At 40.8% G+C, this 14,265-nt stretch overlaps 1 protein-coding gene across 1 annotated transcript in view; it reads left to right on the forward strand.

The window, feature by feature from the left end:
• The window catches only part of LOC102379496 (beta-galactosidase-like), a gene marked incomplete at its 5' end in the record, with an annotated part of 11,803 nt that extends 3,212 nt beyond the window's left edge, over positions 1 to 8,591 (forward strand). Inside the window, 2 exons of the mRNA XM_006037876.1 lie at positions 3,647 to 3,886; positions 7,334 to 8,591. Coding sequence (XP_006037938.1) covers positions 3,647 to 3,886; positions 7,334 to 7,594 — 501 coding nt within the window. The remainder of the gene's footprint in view (positions 1 to 3,646; positions 3,887 to 7,333) is intronic.
• Between the last annotated feature and the right edge of the window lie 5,674 nt (positions 8,592 to 14,265).

The following is a 14,265-nucleotide window of genomic DNA, read 5'->3' on the forward strand; positions in this document are numbered from 1 at the left end:
GGGGCCGGCAGGGGTCCCCCCCATAGTCCCCATCCCCCTTCTGCAGCCCCCCCAACCCCTTACTTACGGCACTGCAGCCCTGGTTCTGCACCAGGGCGAGGGGCCTACCACAGAACGTCCATGGAGGATCCAGCCCCCAGTTGCCCCTGGCTGCTTGCCCCACTTTTTTTAACTACGTTTTTTTTTAGACCCCTGAATATCCAATTTGCAGCACTGCGAACATTTTTTCATTTCTGCACGTGTCTCTTGCCCCACCTCAAAGGGGTTTGAGATGGGGCAAGAGGCACGTGCACGCTTGTCTGGATGCGACCTCTGTGTACTTATCAGCTTCCTTTAAAGGTAGACAGAAACTGAGTGGGCTACACTTGTGTTATGTTTTTGCAGTGCTAACAGCCATAGGACTCTGATTTCAGGCTGATTCTCTATGATGCTACTGAAATACAGATAGTAACGAAGCAGTAGGTAATGAACAGTTCCCCCATAAAAGGAACCTGTGGCCCAAAATGGCCAGAATGTCTATTGGATGCCCAGAATGTAGGTGGATTGGTTTTAGGGTCATTCATACTTTCTCCTATCTTGGGAGGTCTGGGTTTATACACAGATTATAGGGGTTCCAAGAAGACAACCAGCAGCCATCATGGTGTTATCCATACTACAGAACCACAGTTTAGTCTGACTCAGCTGGCAGTAGCTACTTGGGAGAGGACAAGACAAATGAAATTTATTTCAACACAGACTAAGCTTCCCAGGCCACCGGCTCTTGCATCTTAACAAGATCTTGTACCTGTTAAAGTACAATTTGACTAGCTCCATCATGGGTTTTAGAAGATCATTTGAACATAGAGAGGTAGTTAGCCATGATAGTTTCAAGTCAGGCAGAAGGCAGGGTAGATTTTAACTTTATAGATGAATGGAGATGCATAAGCTTTTATAAGCAGCACAGCATCTCATGAAGTAGGCTGCTGCTTATGGAAGTGTATGCATTTCTGATTTAGGTAGTCTAGAAGGTGCAAATCTGCCCTGCCTTCTGCCGTATTAACAGGATCTACCACACCTTTAAATACCAGTCAAAATGAAATCTCTGCATGTGTGGGAGGTGACCTGAAATTAAAATTTTTAGCACCTGCTATGAGTCCACTATGAGTCCTGGAGACTGAAGTCTTTCCTCTACCCACTAAACAGGTACAACATGGGCCAGCTCTGCCCATGCTTCCCTGCCAGTGCACCTTAGCCTTTCTCTGGATGAAGAAAGAGGAGAATGGGCCACCTACCTGGGGTGTCTTTTGCCTCTGCACAGACTGGCAACAGGGGTAACAGTTGGGCTGATGTGGAAATGTGTATACAGGGAACTGAACTAACATTAAAATAGAAGTTTAGAACCACAATTATGGAGGTACTAGCTGTACCCCCCAGAGCTGCCATGGAGCTGAGACTGATATTAGGAGTGATACAACCTTTTAAATACCCTGAGCAAAAGCAGGTTCAGTAGAGATGCACAATACGAGAATAAATGCACACATGCTGCAAGGATAGCAAAAAAACCAAGATCCTTGAGTAAAGAGAGAGGATAAAATTGCTTGGATGTCTATGAAAATTTGCCTTCTGACTTTTTGCAGAAGGCCCCCCTGAGTTTTGTTTTAAATATCTTGTCCTCAAGGTTAGGCTTTAAATGGGCTGTGCTCCACATGCTTTACAAAAAAGTTTGCGTTTTAAGCAAATAAGGGAGCTTTGGTGTTCTTTTCATTTCAGATTAAACAATGTATCAAACTGATTAAATGGATAGGTTTTGGGGAAGTATCTTATAGCACCTCTGATGTTTTGCATTTGCTGATCTAAGTCTTGTTGGGAGGAACAAAGGAAGGAAGCAGAAGTCACTGTGGTTGCATACTTTTTTGCATCTTGCCCTGTACTTTACCTGGAAAACTTCTCTATTTTAATGCCTGTTAGAAAGTTGCTGATAAAAGGCATAATTTAAAAATGCTCATTTGACTTTTAAGATTTCTAGTACCATCTGCAAATCAGCCTAGTCTTCATTAGGTGCGTAACTCTGACCACAGGGAATCAAGTCTAGGAAATTTTAGTCAAATTTATACTACATTGCTTTCTGATTCAGTGATTCTCACTCAGCAAGGGTGTTGGAGCATTGCTAGATGTCCAAACCTGATTTACAAGATAAACTCAGAGAGTTCAAACAGGAATCTATAGTGTGAAAAACATGGAGACCTGTTGTGGTCTTTCTGAGTTCTTTGCTACAGAAGACAACCTCTAGTATTTTTTTCTGTAATCAAAGAACAAGTGAAAACTAAGAGCTGGTATTTTTTAGGGGTGCCTTGAGCCTGACAGGGGGTACTTGGAGTCTAAAAAGCTTGAGAACCACTGTTTTGGTTAGAGTAAGATCTTATCTAGACAAGAAGGCTGCTTGCAGACATTAAAAACAATAATAATAATAACAAAAATGACACTTTATTTAAACTTGATGTGCCTGCACTGAGCCCAGCACATGTCCAGAAGAGGCAGCGTGTTAATTGGACCTGGCTCGCCCAGCATCTGTATAGTTCAGGTGCTTTAGTGGGGCTTTTTTGGCACTTTTATTTAAGAGCTGATTGACTCAGTTTTAGATAAAAGTGCCACAGAGCCCAGCTGAAACACCCAAACTGTGCAGATTCTGCAGAGCTGGGTCAAAGTAATGCACTGCTTCTTCCACTAAAGCACATTTCTGTTTTGGGGGATTGGGGGAGTTGTTTGTTTTTGTTAACAGCTGCAAGCAACTGAAAACTTTTACCAGGATATTCTGGCATATGGACACTTATGCTAATAACATCAGGATGAGATTTTGTTTGCTTTTGTTTTAGCTTATGGATGGGATTTAAGTTAAAAAAAAAAAAAACAGTCTTACATTGGAATAATAGTGGCTGTTTTGGGGATTATACCTGTAACTATTGGTTTACATTTATATCTTATGTTAGACTCATATTGTGTATTGAATTGGAACACACTGATAGTCCCATTGAAGTAAAATGAGATTCCTTGTGCCTAAAGTTAACTATGTGCTTAAATACTTAGCTGAATCAAGGCTACATGGCACATGCCTTGCAAGTCTGGTTTCGCGATACTGTGTACTAGCTGCAGCAAGTTTATGGGAAGTAAAGACTGTGCTCCCCACCTCTGTGTAGGCTAACGGCTTGGGTTCTGACTCAGTGTTTCCAAATTCTCTGGAATCACGAGTGTTGTAATATTTAGTGCTTAAAACCCTTTCCTTGCTTTCTGGAATCACATGATTGTGAAAATTTCTGCCATGTTTTAGCCTGCAGTTTCTAGCCCCCCATAGTTATGGACAAATGCCTGAAAACAGGGTCCAAGTGCATCATAAAAGCTCAAAATCAGGATGGCAAACAAACCCTCATTTAAAAAAACCCCATCCTTCAGTAGTCCAGACTCATAACCTGGGGGGGCTACGGGCACAGGGTGGAGGAGGGGGGCATGGAACAAGAGACTATATAATTTTTGACTGTGTGGGGTGGGTGATACTCAGGATTATGGAGCTTTGGCCGTCGTTTTTTTTTCCCTAGATGTTTTGCATTCCCAGCAGTTTTAGATGAGTAATTGTAAGGGAGTGCTATATTTACTCCTATGAATATCTTTTCAGGGTCTGGTTTCAAACTTAACGCTTGATCAAGACGTACTTGTTGACTGGGAAATCTACCCTCTAGACATAGACAGAGCAGTGGGACATGGCCTAAAATGCGATGATGATGAATTGAAAACACCTGGAAATACTCCACCAAGCTATGAACTACCTGCTTTTTACACTGGTACATTATCTATTCCCAGCGGGATTCCAGACTTACCCCAGGACACCTATATTAGATTTCCTGGTTGGACCAAGGTAATTTCTTTTACTAAATAAGTTCCCCCTAAAAATCTGAATCTGAGGTTACTTGCTTTGCTAATAAAGGTCAGTTGGGTTTGCAGGAGACTTGATTACAATAATATGGTGGTTTTAAAGGGAAATGTTATTGCATACCAAATAGTTGTCAGAGGTATTGGGATCCTAACTGAATGCATCATTCATCTGAACTAAGTCTGGGAATAACCAGCCAAGATGAGGGAAGTGAATATTAAACGGACTTAAGTTGCCAACCAAAAACAGTGCATTCAATAAATTCACAGTTATTAAAGAGATGGGAAAGGGTAAAAACTTAAGGTACCAAAGCTCAACACTCTCAGACTTGGGTGCCTGGATTCCACCTTAGTTCCACTATAGGTGCTCAGGTTCTGCTGTGGGTTGCAGGATTCATTGATGGTAGTGTATTACATAAGCTGTTAACACTGAGGTTCTGAGAAAACAAGTTAGTTCTTGTGTTCAGATTTAAGCCTTAGATTTGTAAAGGCTTTGGGCACCAAACTCCCATTGCAGTTGGTGTTAAAGTGTTTATTAACAAAACACCCAATTCTGGCACACGGTCCTCCTTTCAAAGAGCGTACAAGACAAAGAATGAGATGCAACGAAGGATCCAGTGGTAACAGGCATGATCTAACTTGTAATACAGTTGTCGTAAATTATTTTAAAATAATCTTTTATACCCATAATAAAGTTGTACTGGAATGCAGATGTTGCTAATCCTGCCACTGGGTGAACACTGGCATGATTAGATTGTGCGTTGGTTTAAAAAGTTTTCAGTTTTCAGGCTACTTACAACACAGCTGGTTCAGTTCCTAGCCTGCTGAAGGCAGTTCTTCATTTCTGCTTCTCTATTTCTGTCCTTCATTTTTTTTTTCGTTTGGTCAAATTTTAGGGCAGATAAGTGTATCTCTTTCCATAAGCATCCTCCATAGTGAAATTTTCATAACCTTAATAAAAACAAGCTGAGAACTTAAATGCTTTCCTGGAAAATGAACCCAAAGGTAAAAAACTACTGGGAACAAGGTTGGAGGTGATTGTAGCTTCTCTGGATCTTTGACTAAGCTTAACATTTCACCCAGTGAAATTTGCCCACATATTGTTACAGAAGAGGGTGTTGCATTTTGGGTATATACTGATTATTCTCCTGCATACGAAATTAAAGTAATTATAATGCTCTTTACCCCTAAGCTACCATAGAAGCAAAGTTATGAGGCTGAGTAAATTGCTAGATTTTTCCTTTTCCTAATACTGCAAGCACAGACCACTGAGTGAGATTAATTTGATAAAAAAAGAAAGTTTTCAGACTGGGGGTTTAAAACCTTGGCAAAACTGAATAAGATAGAATCTTGTATTACAGAGCAAATGGAAAGTTGAGTGCGAACACCTGCACTTGTAAACGTGACGTCTTTGTGAAAAATATACAGATTCAACAACAGTCAGTTTATAAAGGTTTAAAAGAGTGTATAGAATCATATAATTGCAATATTGCTGCTTTTTAATTCTGATGCTAAATGTATTTGAGCTATTTTGCTACACTTCCGTACCCTGTGTGAGGTAGTAGGGGTTTTTTAAAATATCCATGACAACTACCGCAGGTAATTTTGAAAGCCACAACCAGTGCTCTTAGCATCCTGGCTTCCAAGTGCCTCATCAATTTATCTTTATGGAAAGCATTTTGTAGCATCTTTCATAGCTTTAAGCGTTATATGGAATCAGGGGAAGGAGATGCACATGTCTGAATTCAGTTGTTCTTCTTAATTTCTTGTCCATCCATTCTGTAGTTTTCTGGTGCTGATTAATGTAGGAAGGATATTCTTAAGGTGTGAATCTCTGAAATGTTAAATCTCTAAACCAGGTGACAGTCAGCCTTTTGTTTTGTCTGAAGTCTTATGAACCAAGGTTCAGTTTTGACTAAATATGGGCCCATTTGCAAGTTTGTACTGACGCTTGAGTAATCTTAAAAGTGACCTGAAAGACGTTTCTATTTATTTTGAGGTTTGAGGTAAGTTTTAAGGCCTTTATATGTGACTACTTTGTGATATACCAAATTAATTTCCATTTTAAACACATTCTTTTTTTCTTAGAAATATCTACAGTGTCATTTTGTCACTTTTTTGGCAGAGGACTTTTTGGGTGCCTGAGATGCTGTGAGAAATCTCATGCTAGAGACTGGCTACGTCTGTTAAATCTTAAAAGGATATTTAGGTTTTCCTCCAAAGTTTTAGTAGTCATTGGAATTAGATTGGCTTTAATAATTAAACTCTTTATTTCTTTTTCTCTTTTTTTTCTTAATGTTCTGACATAAGTGTCCCTTCTCTTTTATAATTCTTCAGCTTTCTTTTATGGAGATGTCATTTGTCACGTTCTCCTGTTACAGTAGAAACTTTGAGGAGAAGAAAACATTTATATTTCAAATGTCTAAACAAGGTGTAGATGAACTTTTTTTGCCTATGAATACATAAAATAGGAAGGATACCTGCTTGGTAATCTAGTCCAATCTCTTCCTAGATTGGACTAGATTGGTAGGCTATCACACCATAAAATTAGAATGATGGCTTCTTTTGACAAGCTCTTTACTAGTGACCCTTTAAGCAAATATAGTTTATATTTAGGTTTGCTTTAATCTGAAATATAAACCAAAACTCAGGGCAAACAGTGGGAAGATACAGATATCTTGCAGTTCCATTTTAGGGGAAAAATATAGAGTTGCAGGAAAAGCTAAAAGGTTTAACTTCACAGAACCCTAAAGAAAACAGTGTCAAGTGGGGATGAAGCCCAGGATGAAGCTGTGATATTTATTATTAAAAAAACAAAATAAAACAAAACACCCCTGGCAAGATTCACTTTGCAAGAGGTATTAGCTGCTGAGAGGCACAAGTTGAACTTTGTCTGGGTAGTGTTTTTATGGCAATTGAAAATTTATTTTTTCACACTAAGGATCCTTCTGTTGTTTGTTTTTTTTTTTAACCAAAGTATTGTTACTTTATTGGAGGATGTCATTTTTATATGTTAATATTTTTAATTCATCACAGCATTGGATTGCTTTGCCTGTTTGTTCTAATCCCTGGGTTAATCAGGGTTTAAAGCCTGGTTAAAATTATGTCTCATACGTCAGACACTTCTAAAGAAACTTTGTTCTGCTCAGGCTCTCAGCACGTGTCTGTGTGGTTTCTTCGGGGCTCCTGAGAGCACTGCTGAGAAGCAAGGCCTGCCCACCCACTCTCACTGTGCCGAACCCAGACCCAAAGCAGTGCAGCCTTCTGGGGGACACCTGCTATCACCACTATCAAACACAGAGATCTTTCTCTAACCCCATGGAAGCTGTAAAGATGTGGTATTAGGGATTACATACACTATAAAGTGAAATAAAAATAATGATTATTAAATAAGTAAAGGTTTTGTTTTGTTGGCTTTTTTTTCTTCTTCCAGGGACAAATCTGGATCAATGGCTTTAACCTCGGTCGCTACTGGCCAGCCCGTGGTCCTCAAATGACCCTGTTTGTTCCAAGCAATATTCTTGTATCGTCAGCACCGAACAATATTACAGTACTGGAGTTGGAGTGGTCTCCTTGCAGCATCCAGGAATGTGTCGTAGAATTTGTAGACAAACCTGACATCAATGCAACATTCCAGTATGAAGGCAACAGTGAGAAGCTGTTCTCTAGAGATTTATGGCTGAGCCATCTGTGATGGCTAAGGAGTGATTTCCATAGCGTCTCCCTTTTTCTGCCCCATGCCCTCAAATTATACACTTCTCATATGAAGAATCAATGTTAATTGGTATGTGGTTTAACTGTGGAAGCTTTTTCACATCCCTAAATGTGTAGTTGTTTTATAAACAGGCGAAAGAAAACATGAGGTTTCTTTTCAAAATGAAGGTTCTAGTTTTCAAGTCAGTTTTCGAATGAGAAACTGAACTTAAATGGAAGATCATAGTGACGACAAGGTCAGACAAACAGATAGCTCAGAGAACAGCTTGTATGCAAAGCAGGCTCCTACACTAGTTGTTTTAACATTTCTTGTGAATGTGGAGAAACTTACCATGATAAGAACTAGGTGGTTGCACTAGCACACTTACGAAATACTTGACTATACAAGAGCATCAGAAGGCTTGGGTATCCCACGTACAATTTACATATGACCTGGTTTCATCTAGGCTTAAATACCCAGTTAGTATAATTTCTGTTTATTGCCTGGAGGGTTATGTCTCCTCCCAACCCGTAACATCTAAATGACTTTTAAAATATTACAGAATCTTCTGCTTCTGGGACCTGAATATCTAACATACATTGCAGCTGAAATGCAATCTACCTATAGTAATATGAACATCTGCAAGTGGCTTCTGGTTACAGGTCTGCCTGTTTCCCTTTGATCAGTCATTTCACTGATACACACACACATATTTCTATATATCTATAGATAGATAGATAGATAATTTGCTTTCTGTTTTTCAGCCTTTGAGATTCACATTAGTTATCTTTAACAATTTTTCAAGGACTAGAAATTATTTAATCAAATTTTAACTCTTGTGAATAATTATCCCCAGGACTGGTGGTTAAAGGAAGAAAACCAGGAGTTAGCAACTTTAGCTCATGTTTGACTTTCTCAAGCTAAACCAATTCTTTGCCTCTTGCCTTGGGCATCCTGGTTCCTACAGCTTCTCTGGGGTATAGTAATCCTATCCTTGGAGCTTTTAATCCCCCTACCTCCACAGCACTATCAGCTCACTCTTCTTCTGGAGACATTGATGAGTTGAAGGGGACTTTCCATATTACTTCCAGGAGATGCACTTGGATTCTTCTACAGCTCTGGGTTCTAGTCCAATGACAGTCTGGAAAGCAAAGCAGTTCATATACATCATTGATTCCCACTCTAGACCACTCCTAGTCCACTCCTTAAGCACTCACACTCTCTCTTCTTTGACCCAATAGGAATCATAAATAGGGCTGGAAGGGACCTCATGAGGCTGGAAAGGACCTTATGACTACAAAGAATAGTCTCTCTCTCTCATCTTTATAACTACCTTCAGGTATTTAAAGACTGTTGTCAAATTCTTCCTCTGTATTCTCTTCTCCAGACTAAATAATCCTAGTTCTTCCAGCGTTTGCTCATAAATCTCATTTTCCAAGCCTCAGGGTTTTCGTACTTGATTTTATTATCCTCTGGACAGTTTTCCCGTACCCCTTCCTCTGCCAGGATACTCCTCTTACTGTAAGTGCCAGTTGCTGCTGGTGTCCTGACCATCAGCTCAGCTATGTCTTTTCGCTGTCCTTGAGCTAGTGACACCTGCTTTTAAAAGGACTACACAACCCTGTAACAGAGCTACTTGGAAAACTACGTTTTCCTTTAAAAACAAACATTTAAAAAAATTCCTCAAAAACCCAGAACTAACAATTTCATTTTAACTGAAGTCTGAAAGCTATTGACAAAGGCTGTTAAAAGAATTGAAAAAGAATTTTTAGTTACAATATCCAAAAAAAGGTCAAGCCTTTGCAGTAGACACAAGACAAAATGTAAGAGTGAGCCTGGTTAGTACACATGCAGTAAACTCTCTCTGTTTAAACCATCTCAGTAGGTCAGTGAGTCCATGTAGTCTTCATGGTTGACCTTCGAACGATGGGCCAATTTGATATCTTTACACTGGTTTTATATTAATGCAGCATGACTAATTTAAATTATATTAACTCCTAACTTGTGCCAGTGCAAGTGAGAAGAACAGCTGAAGGTCTCACTGCTGCACAAATGAAACTCATGGGTAGTACTGACAGAACAGTCAATGACAGAAATGCGTACTGAAAGCAAGTCTAAAATGAGTCTTAAAATTGGTGATATTCATTTAGTCGGAAGACTTATGCCGTGAAGACATTGAGCCAGCAGGTTGTCTTTTTTACTCCTTGTTATAAATAATTATTACAATGGTGCCTGCCATTGTGCCTTTACAGTTGCTAATCTTGGTGTAAGTGTCTGATCTCTGTAAACATGTAGATTCATTTAGTGACTGTTGCTGTTAGTGAAAGCTGACTTTCAGTAACAGTCTGTTTCTATGCTTCTCATTGGGTTTAGTGTCAGTCTTGCAAACTCTGAAAGGAGGCTTAAAGAATTGAGACAATGAAAGAAATTAAAGTATTTTCCTAAATTGCCAAATTGCTTCCTGTTGATGTTGTTCAAAATGATTGAAACTGATAGCTCTTTTAGAGCAGTGTTTCTCAACCTGTAGGTCGCAACTCAAAAGTTGGCCATAAGAATATATGAAAGAGTTGCAAACTAACTTAAAAAATGGATCAACAAACTTTAAAAACGGATTCTCCTTTAAAGGAGAAAAACATGGGAAACCGTGGCTCTTCCTTTGCAGGCTGGAAGAGTTCCAGCCTGCGAGGGCCTGCATGGGGGCCTCCATACCTCCCCCCAACTCCACACACTGGGGGGCTGGGGCCTGGCATTGGGATGCAGTGGGTTGGGAGTGAGGGGCACTAGGTCGAGACTGGCCATCAATGTTTACTAGTGAGTCCTGATACAAAAAAGGTTGAGAACCACTTTTTAGAGGATTGTTTCTTCAGTTGCAAAACATGCTGAGAGAAGAGAAAAAGCAGGAAGAAGAATGATAGAGCCATTAGTAGAGTGAGAGAAACTTTATTCAGACCAAGGGTGTCAAACTTGCCCTGTCCCCTGGGCCAAATGTGAACTGCAGGGCTCCTTGCAAGCTGGATCAGGATCTGGACATTAAGGGGGATTAACACAGCTATCGCTTGACCCCTCCACCATCACACATCCACAGCAGTGCTCTATGCCCCATATTTTGGTGGGAGAGACCACCCCTGAATTCCCAGCTTCTGTGCAAAGATTCATAGGTCACACAACACAGCTCTTCAGGTTGGACCTGGCCCGCAAGCCGCAAGCTTGACACCCCTGATTTAAAGCATCTGAAGGTAAAGATTACCTCTGCAATAGCCTAGGAACACTTTCTTTACAATGATAGGATTCATCTAAAGCAACGCAAAATAATTGGAGTCAGGCTATGGACCTTTGGGAGAGGTTGCTGTTTTTTGGGGCTGTTGCTCAGCAGAAAGACAAATATTCTCTTTTGTATAGCAGGACCTGCTGCAGGTTTCAGTTTTTGGTCCTTAGTCAGCACCTGGGTGTTACCTCCTTTGCCCAGAAGTGCCTTGGGTTAAAGCAGTCCAGTCCCTAGTCAGATAGGTATATTTTTATGTTTATGGATTATTTCAGTTTTGTCGGGTTAGTTTACATTTAAATAATTGTTCTACATCTTGCTCTTTCTCCAGAGCTCAGTGTCTGTGAAGTGCTTGGAACATGCATTGTGAGTTATTGAATGCTAAGTATAAATACGCCAGAGACAGGTTTTGAGAGTATGGAAAGGAACAAATTTAGTTTCAGGTTGGTTGTGGGTTCTGTGGCTACATGTGTTCAGAATTAAACTTCCACGTATATTTATTTTTTTCTACATCAATTCAGCAATTTATGACTGACACTGGATCATTCCTAGCCACAAATCAGGGATGTCTCTGTTAGCAGGCTTGGTGTAAAGACTTCAAACACATACATGGCTCTTTTAACAGTTTGACTTATGGATGAGCCATAATACAGCTTATACCATCTTGTGCCTTACAAACCCAAAAAGATTACCCCAAAGGCTTACAAGATAATATCAACTGATATAGCACAAATGAGGATTAGGTTGAAGAAATGGGGTGTACTTTTTTGTGCAGAAATGTACACAATTTCAACAATTCACTTACCCCAAGTGGTGTCTGATACAGACTGATCTACCTGTTAAAGAATGGAAGTGGGAAGTGGGGTCCTGAGCTCTGGTACTGTTTTTCTGGACTGACATTTTGGGGAGTGATCAGGTGGTACTGTAGCAGAGTGGCTAATGCTGTAGTTCCCTCCATGTATTCACTGGGATTTGGCTCTGCTCCTCTGGCCAGCTACCTGACTGTTGGAAATACATCCTTTACTTGATAAAGCAGGGGTAAGCCATGTTCTGGGCAACCTCAAGTGCTAAACAGCTTTTATGCACTAGAGAGCAAGATGTAAGTGTGCTGATGGGCCAGCCATTTCTAGGAAAGCAAGTGCCTGGAATTGTGGGAATGCTAGTGGAAAAATGTCTGTATCTGAGCATTGTTACTGGAGGCTTTGCTACAGTCACATTGCAAAATGGGCTGCAGCTTATCCCTGGTATAAACCCAGAAGAGGAGCAGGATTCTCCAAGTTCAGGCTGTACCCACTTCAACATAAGGAAAGGGCTGAGTGAGTGAGTGATGGGAAGCAAGGGCATGGATCTGCATCTGCATACAGAAATAGCTTACAATATCAACATACATTCACTCTTTTACCTTAAAGATAGCAGCTCCATGCTTGTCCAGAATGAAACATTACAGGTCTCAAAAAATTGATCACTGGCTTGCTATGGGACCTGGTCTGCAAACATGGTGGTGAAGTTTACTTAACATGTTGTTGTGTTAGGTCCTTTGCAGTTCTTGAACCATTTGTTCCCATTTGCCTTCATGCACCTGGCCCTTAGCCTTTTAGAACCATACAGGCTTGGCAGCAAGAGCTGAGCTCCCAACACGTGACAGCTCAGAAATAACACGGAATGACACTCACCAATGGGGATAGATGGATAAGCAGGTGTGCACACGTGCATCCCCACCCACTCGTCCAACAGCAGGAGAACATTTTTCACAAAACAACCACTTCCTTTATGACCTCACAGCCCTTGTACTCCAGTCAAATTACAAAACACTTTCAGGAGAGAGCTTGGGAAGATTTATAACCTTACTGGAAACTAAAAACCAGGGACCTTTCCCCTTCTCTTCTGCCCCTCTCCCCTTCCTCCCCCCTCCCCCCCAACTACCTTCTCACACTACCTCTCCTATTCCCTTTGAACCTCACTGCCACACATTTGCGTGTTCACAAACCTAGATTTTGTTTGTGAACAAAAATTGGCTTCTATGCTACCTAGGAGAGCGCACAGACACTGATAAACTTTCCCTATCCCTGAAGAAGGGCATTTGTGCCCGAAAGCTTGCAAAGAACAATTTTTCCAAGTATTTAATTGGTCTAATAAAGGATATCACAGCTACCCAAAGAACCTTGTCTGCCCTGGGACTAAACACAGACATTGACTTTATGGCTCATTACAGTCTGAACCTGCCATCTCTGCTAATTTCTCCCTACACTCCACAGGTAGTAACAACTATTTAATGGCTTTGCTCTTCCATTACTTAGGTTATTTCTTCTGCTGCACCTCTTTTGTTTTATAGCCACTCCTAATAAGACCTCTTTGCTCTTTCTTTACAGTCCTCCTTTCCTTTAAACTGACTTTGTTGGCACATACGGAGTTACACATGCTATGGTTTTATCTGTTCTTTAGTTCAAGCTGCATCTGCTTCTTTCCCAGATCTGAAGAAGGGCAACTGGTGCCTGAAAGCTTGCTTCGCAGCTCTCCTAAATACACAGTAGGTGCAATAAAAGATATCACCAAAAAAAAAAACAACTTACCAGAAAAAAGCATCTTTGTTACAACTTGGCTGGGAGCTTTTGGTTTAGTCTGCTGAGAACATGGTATGCTCCACAAAATAGTGTCTTTATGTAAGGAAAGGATATTTGAGTAGGAGTGTTATCTTTTTTGGTTCAACTGGATGGTTTGGAAAGATTTCAGCCAAGTTTCCAAGCACAATGAGGACCATGGCAACAGGCCACACTCGCTTCAAGGTGTGGTGGGTGCACAGTGAAGAGAGCTCATTTTGCAATGAGCGGAGCTGCTGCTGGAAACTGCATGTACCGTGAGCTCAGTGGCATGAGGTCTGCCTAGAATAGAAATTCTTCCAGGCTGCTCTGCAGTGTGCGTCTGTTTGCTTTTCCCTCCATGAAAGCAGGGGCTGAGCGTTGAAATGGAATTTTCTTTTATTTCTGTGGGGGGAGATGGTGGAGAAAGGAGAGAGAGGAAAAGTGAACAGCAGCAGTGCTCCAGAGCTGCTTGCAAGCAGAGACTTGGGATAGACTCAGTGCTGATGAGCAGCCAGTGTGCTCAGAACTCACAGCATGTGCACCAGAAACCCTCCAACCATGCCAGTAAGGTCACTGTGCATATGCAGCATACAGCCAAATAGGATGCAACCATGCTGCAGTGCCCACTCTGGATCCATTCCTGACTTTTCAGGTCTGTGAAAGAAGCAGATACAGCTTGAACTAAGTAATGAATGTAGTTGGTCCAACAAAATATATCCCCTTCCTCCACAAAAACTATCCTTGCCTCTTGCATATATACATGTCCCCACATTCAGACATGGGCAAGTGACATACTAACCCAAGTTTCCCTAATTGTAAAATGGCAGCAG

This window comes from Alligator sinensis, unplaced genomic scaffold, assembly GCF_000455745.1.
Source record: "Alligator sinensis unplaced genomic scaffold, ASM45574v1 scaffold1118_2, whole genome shotgun sequence".
Lineage (NCBI taxonomy): Eukaryota > Metazoa > Chordata > Crocodylia > Alligatoridae > Alligator > Alligator sinensis.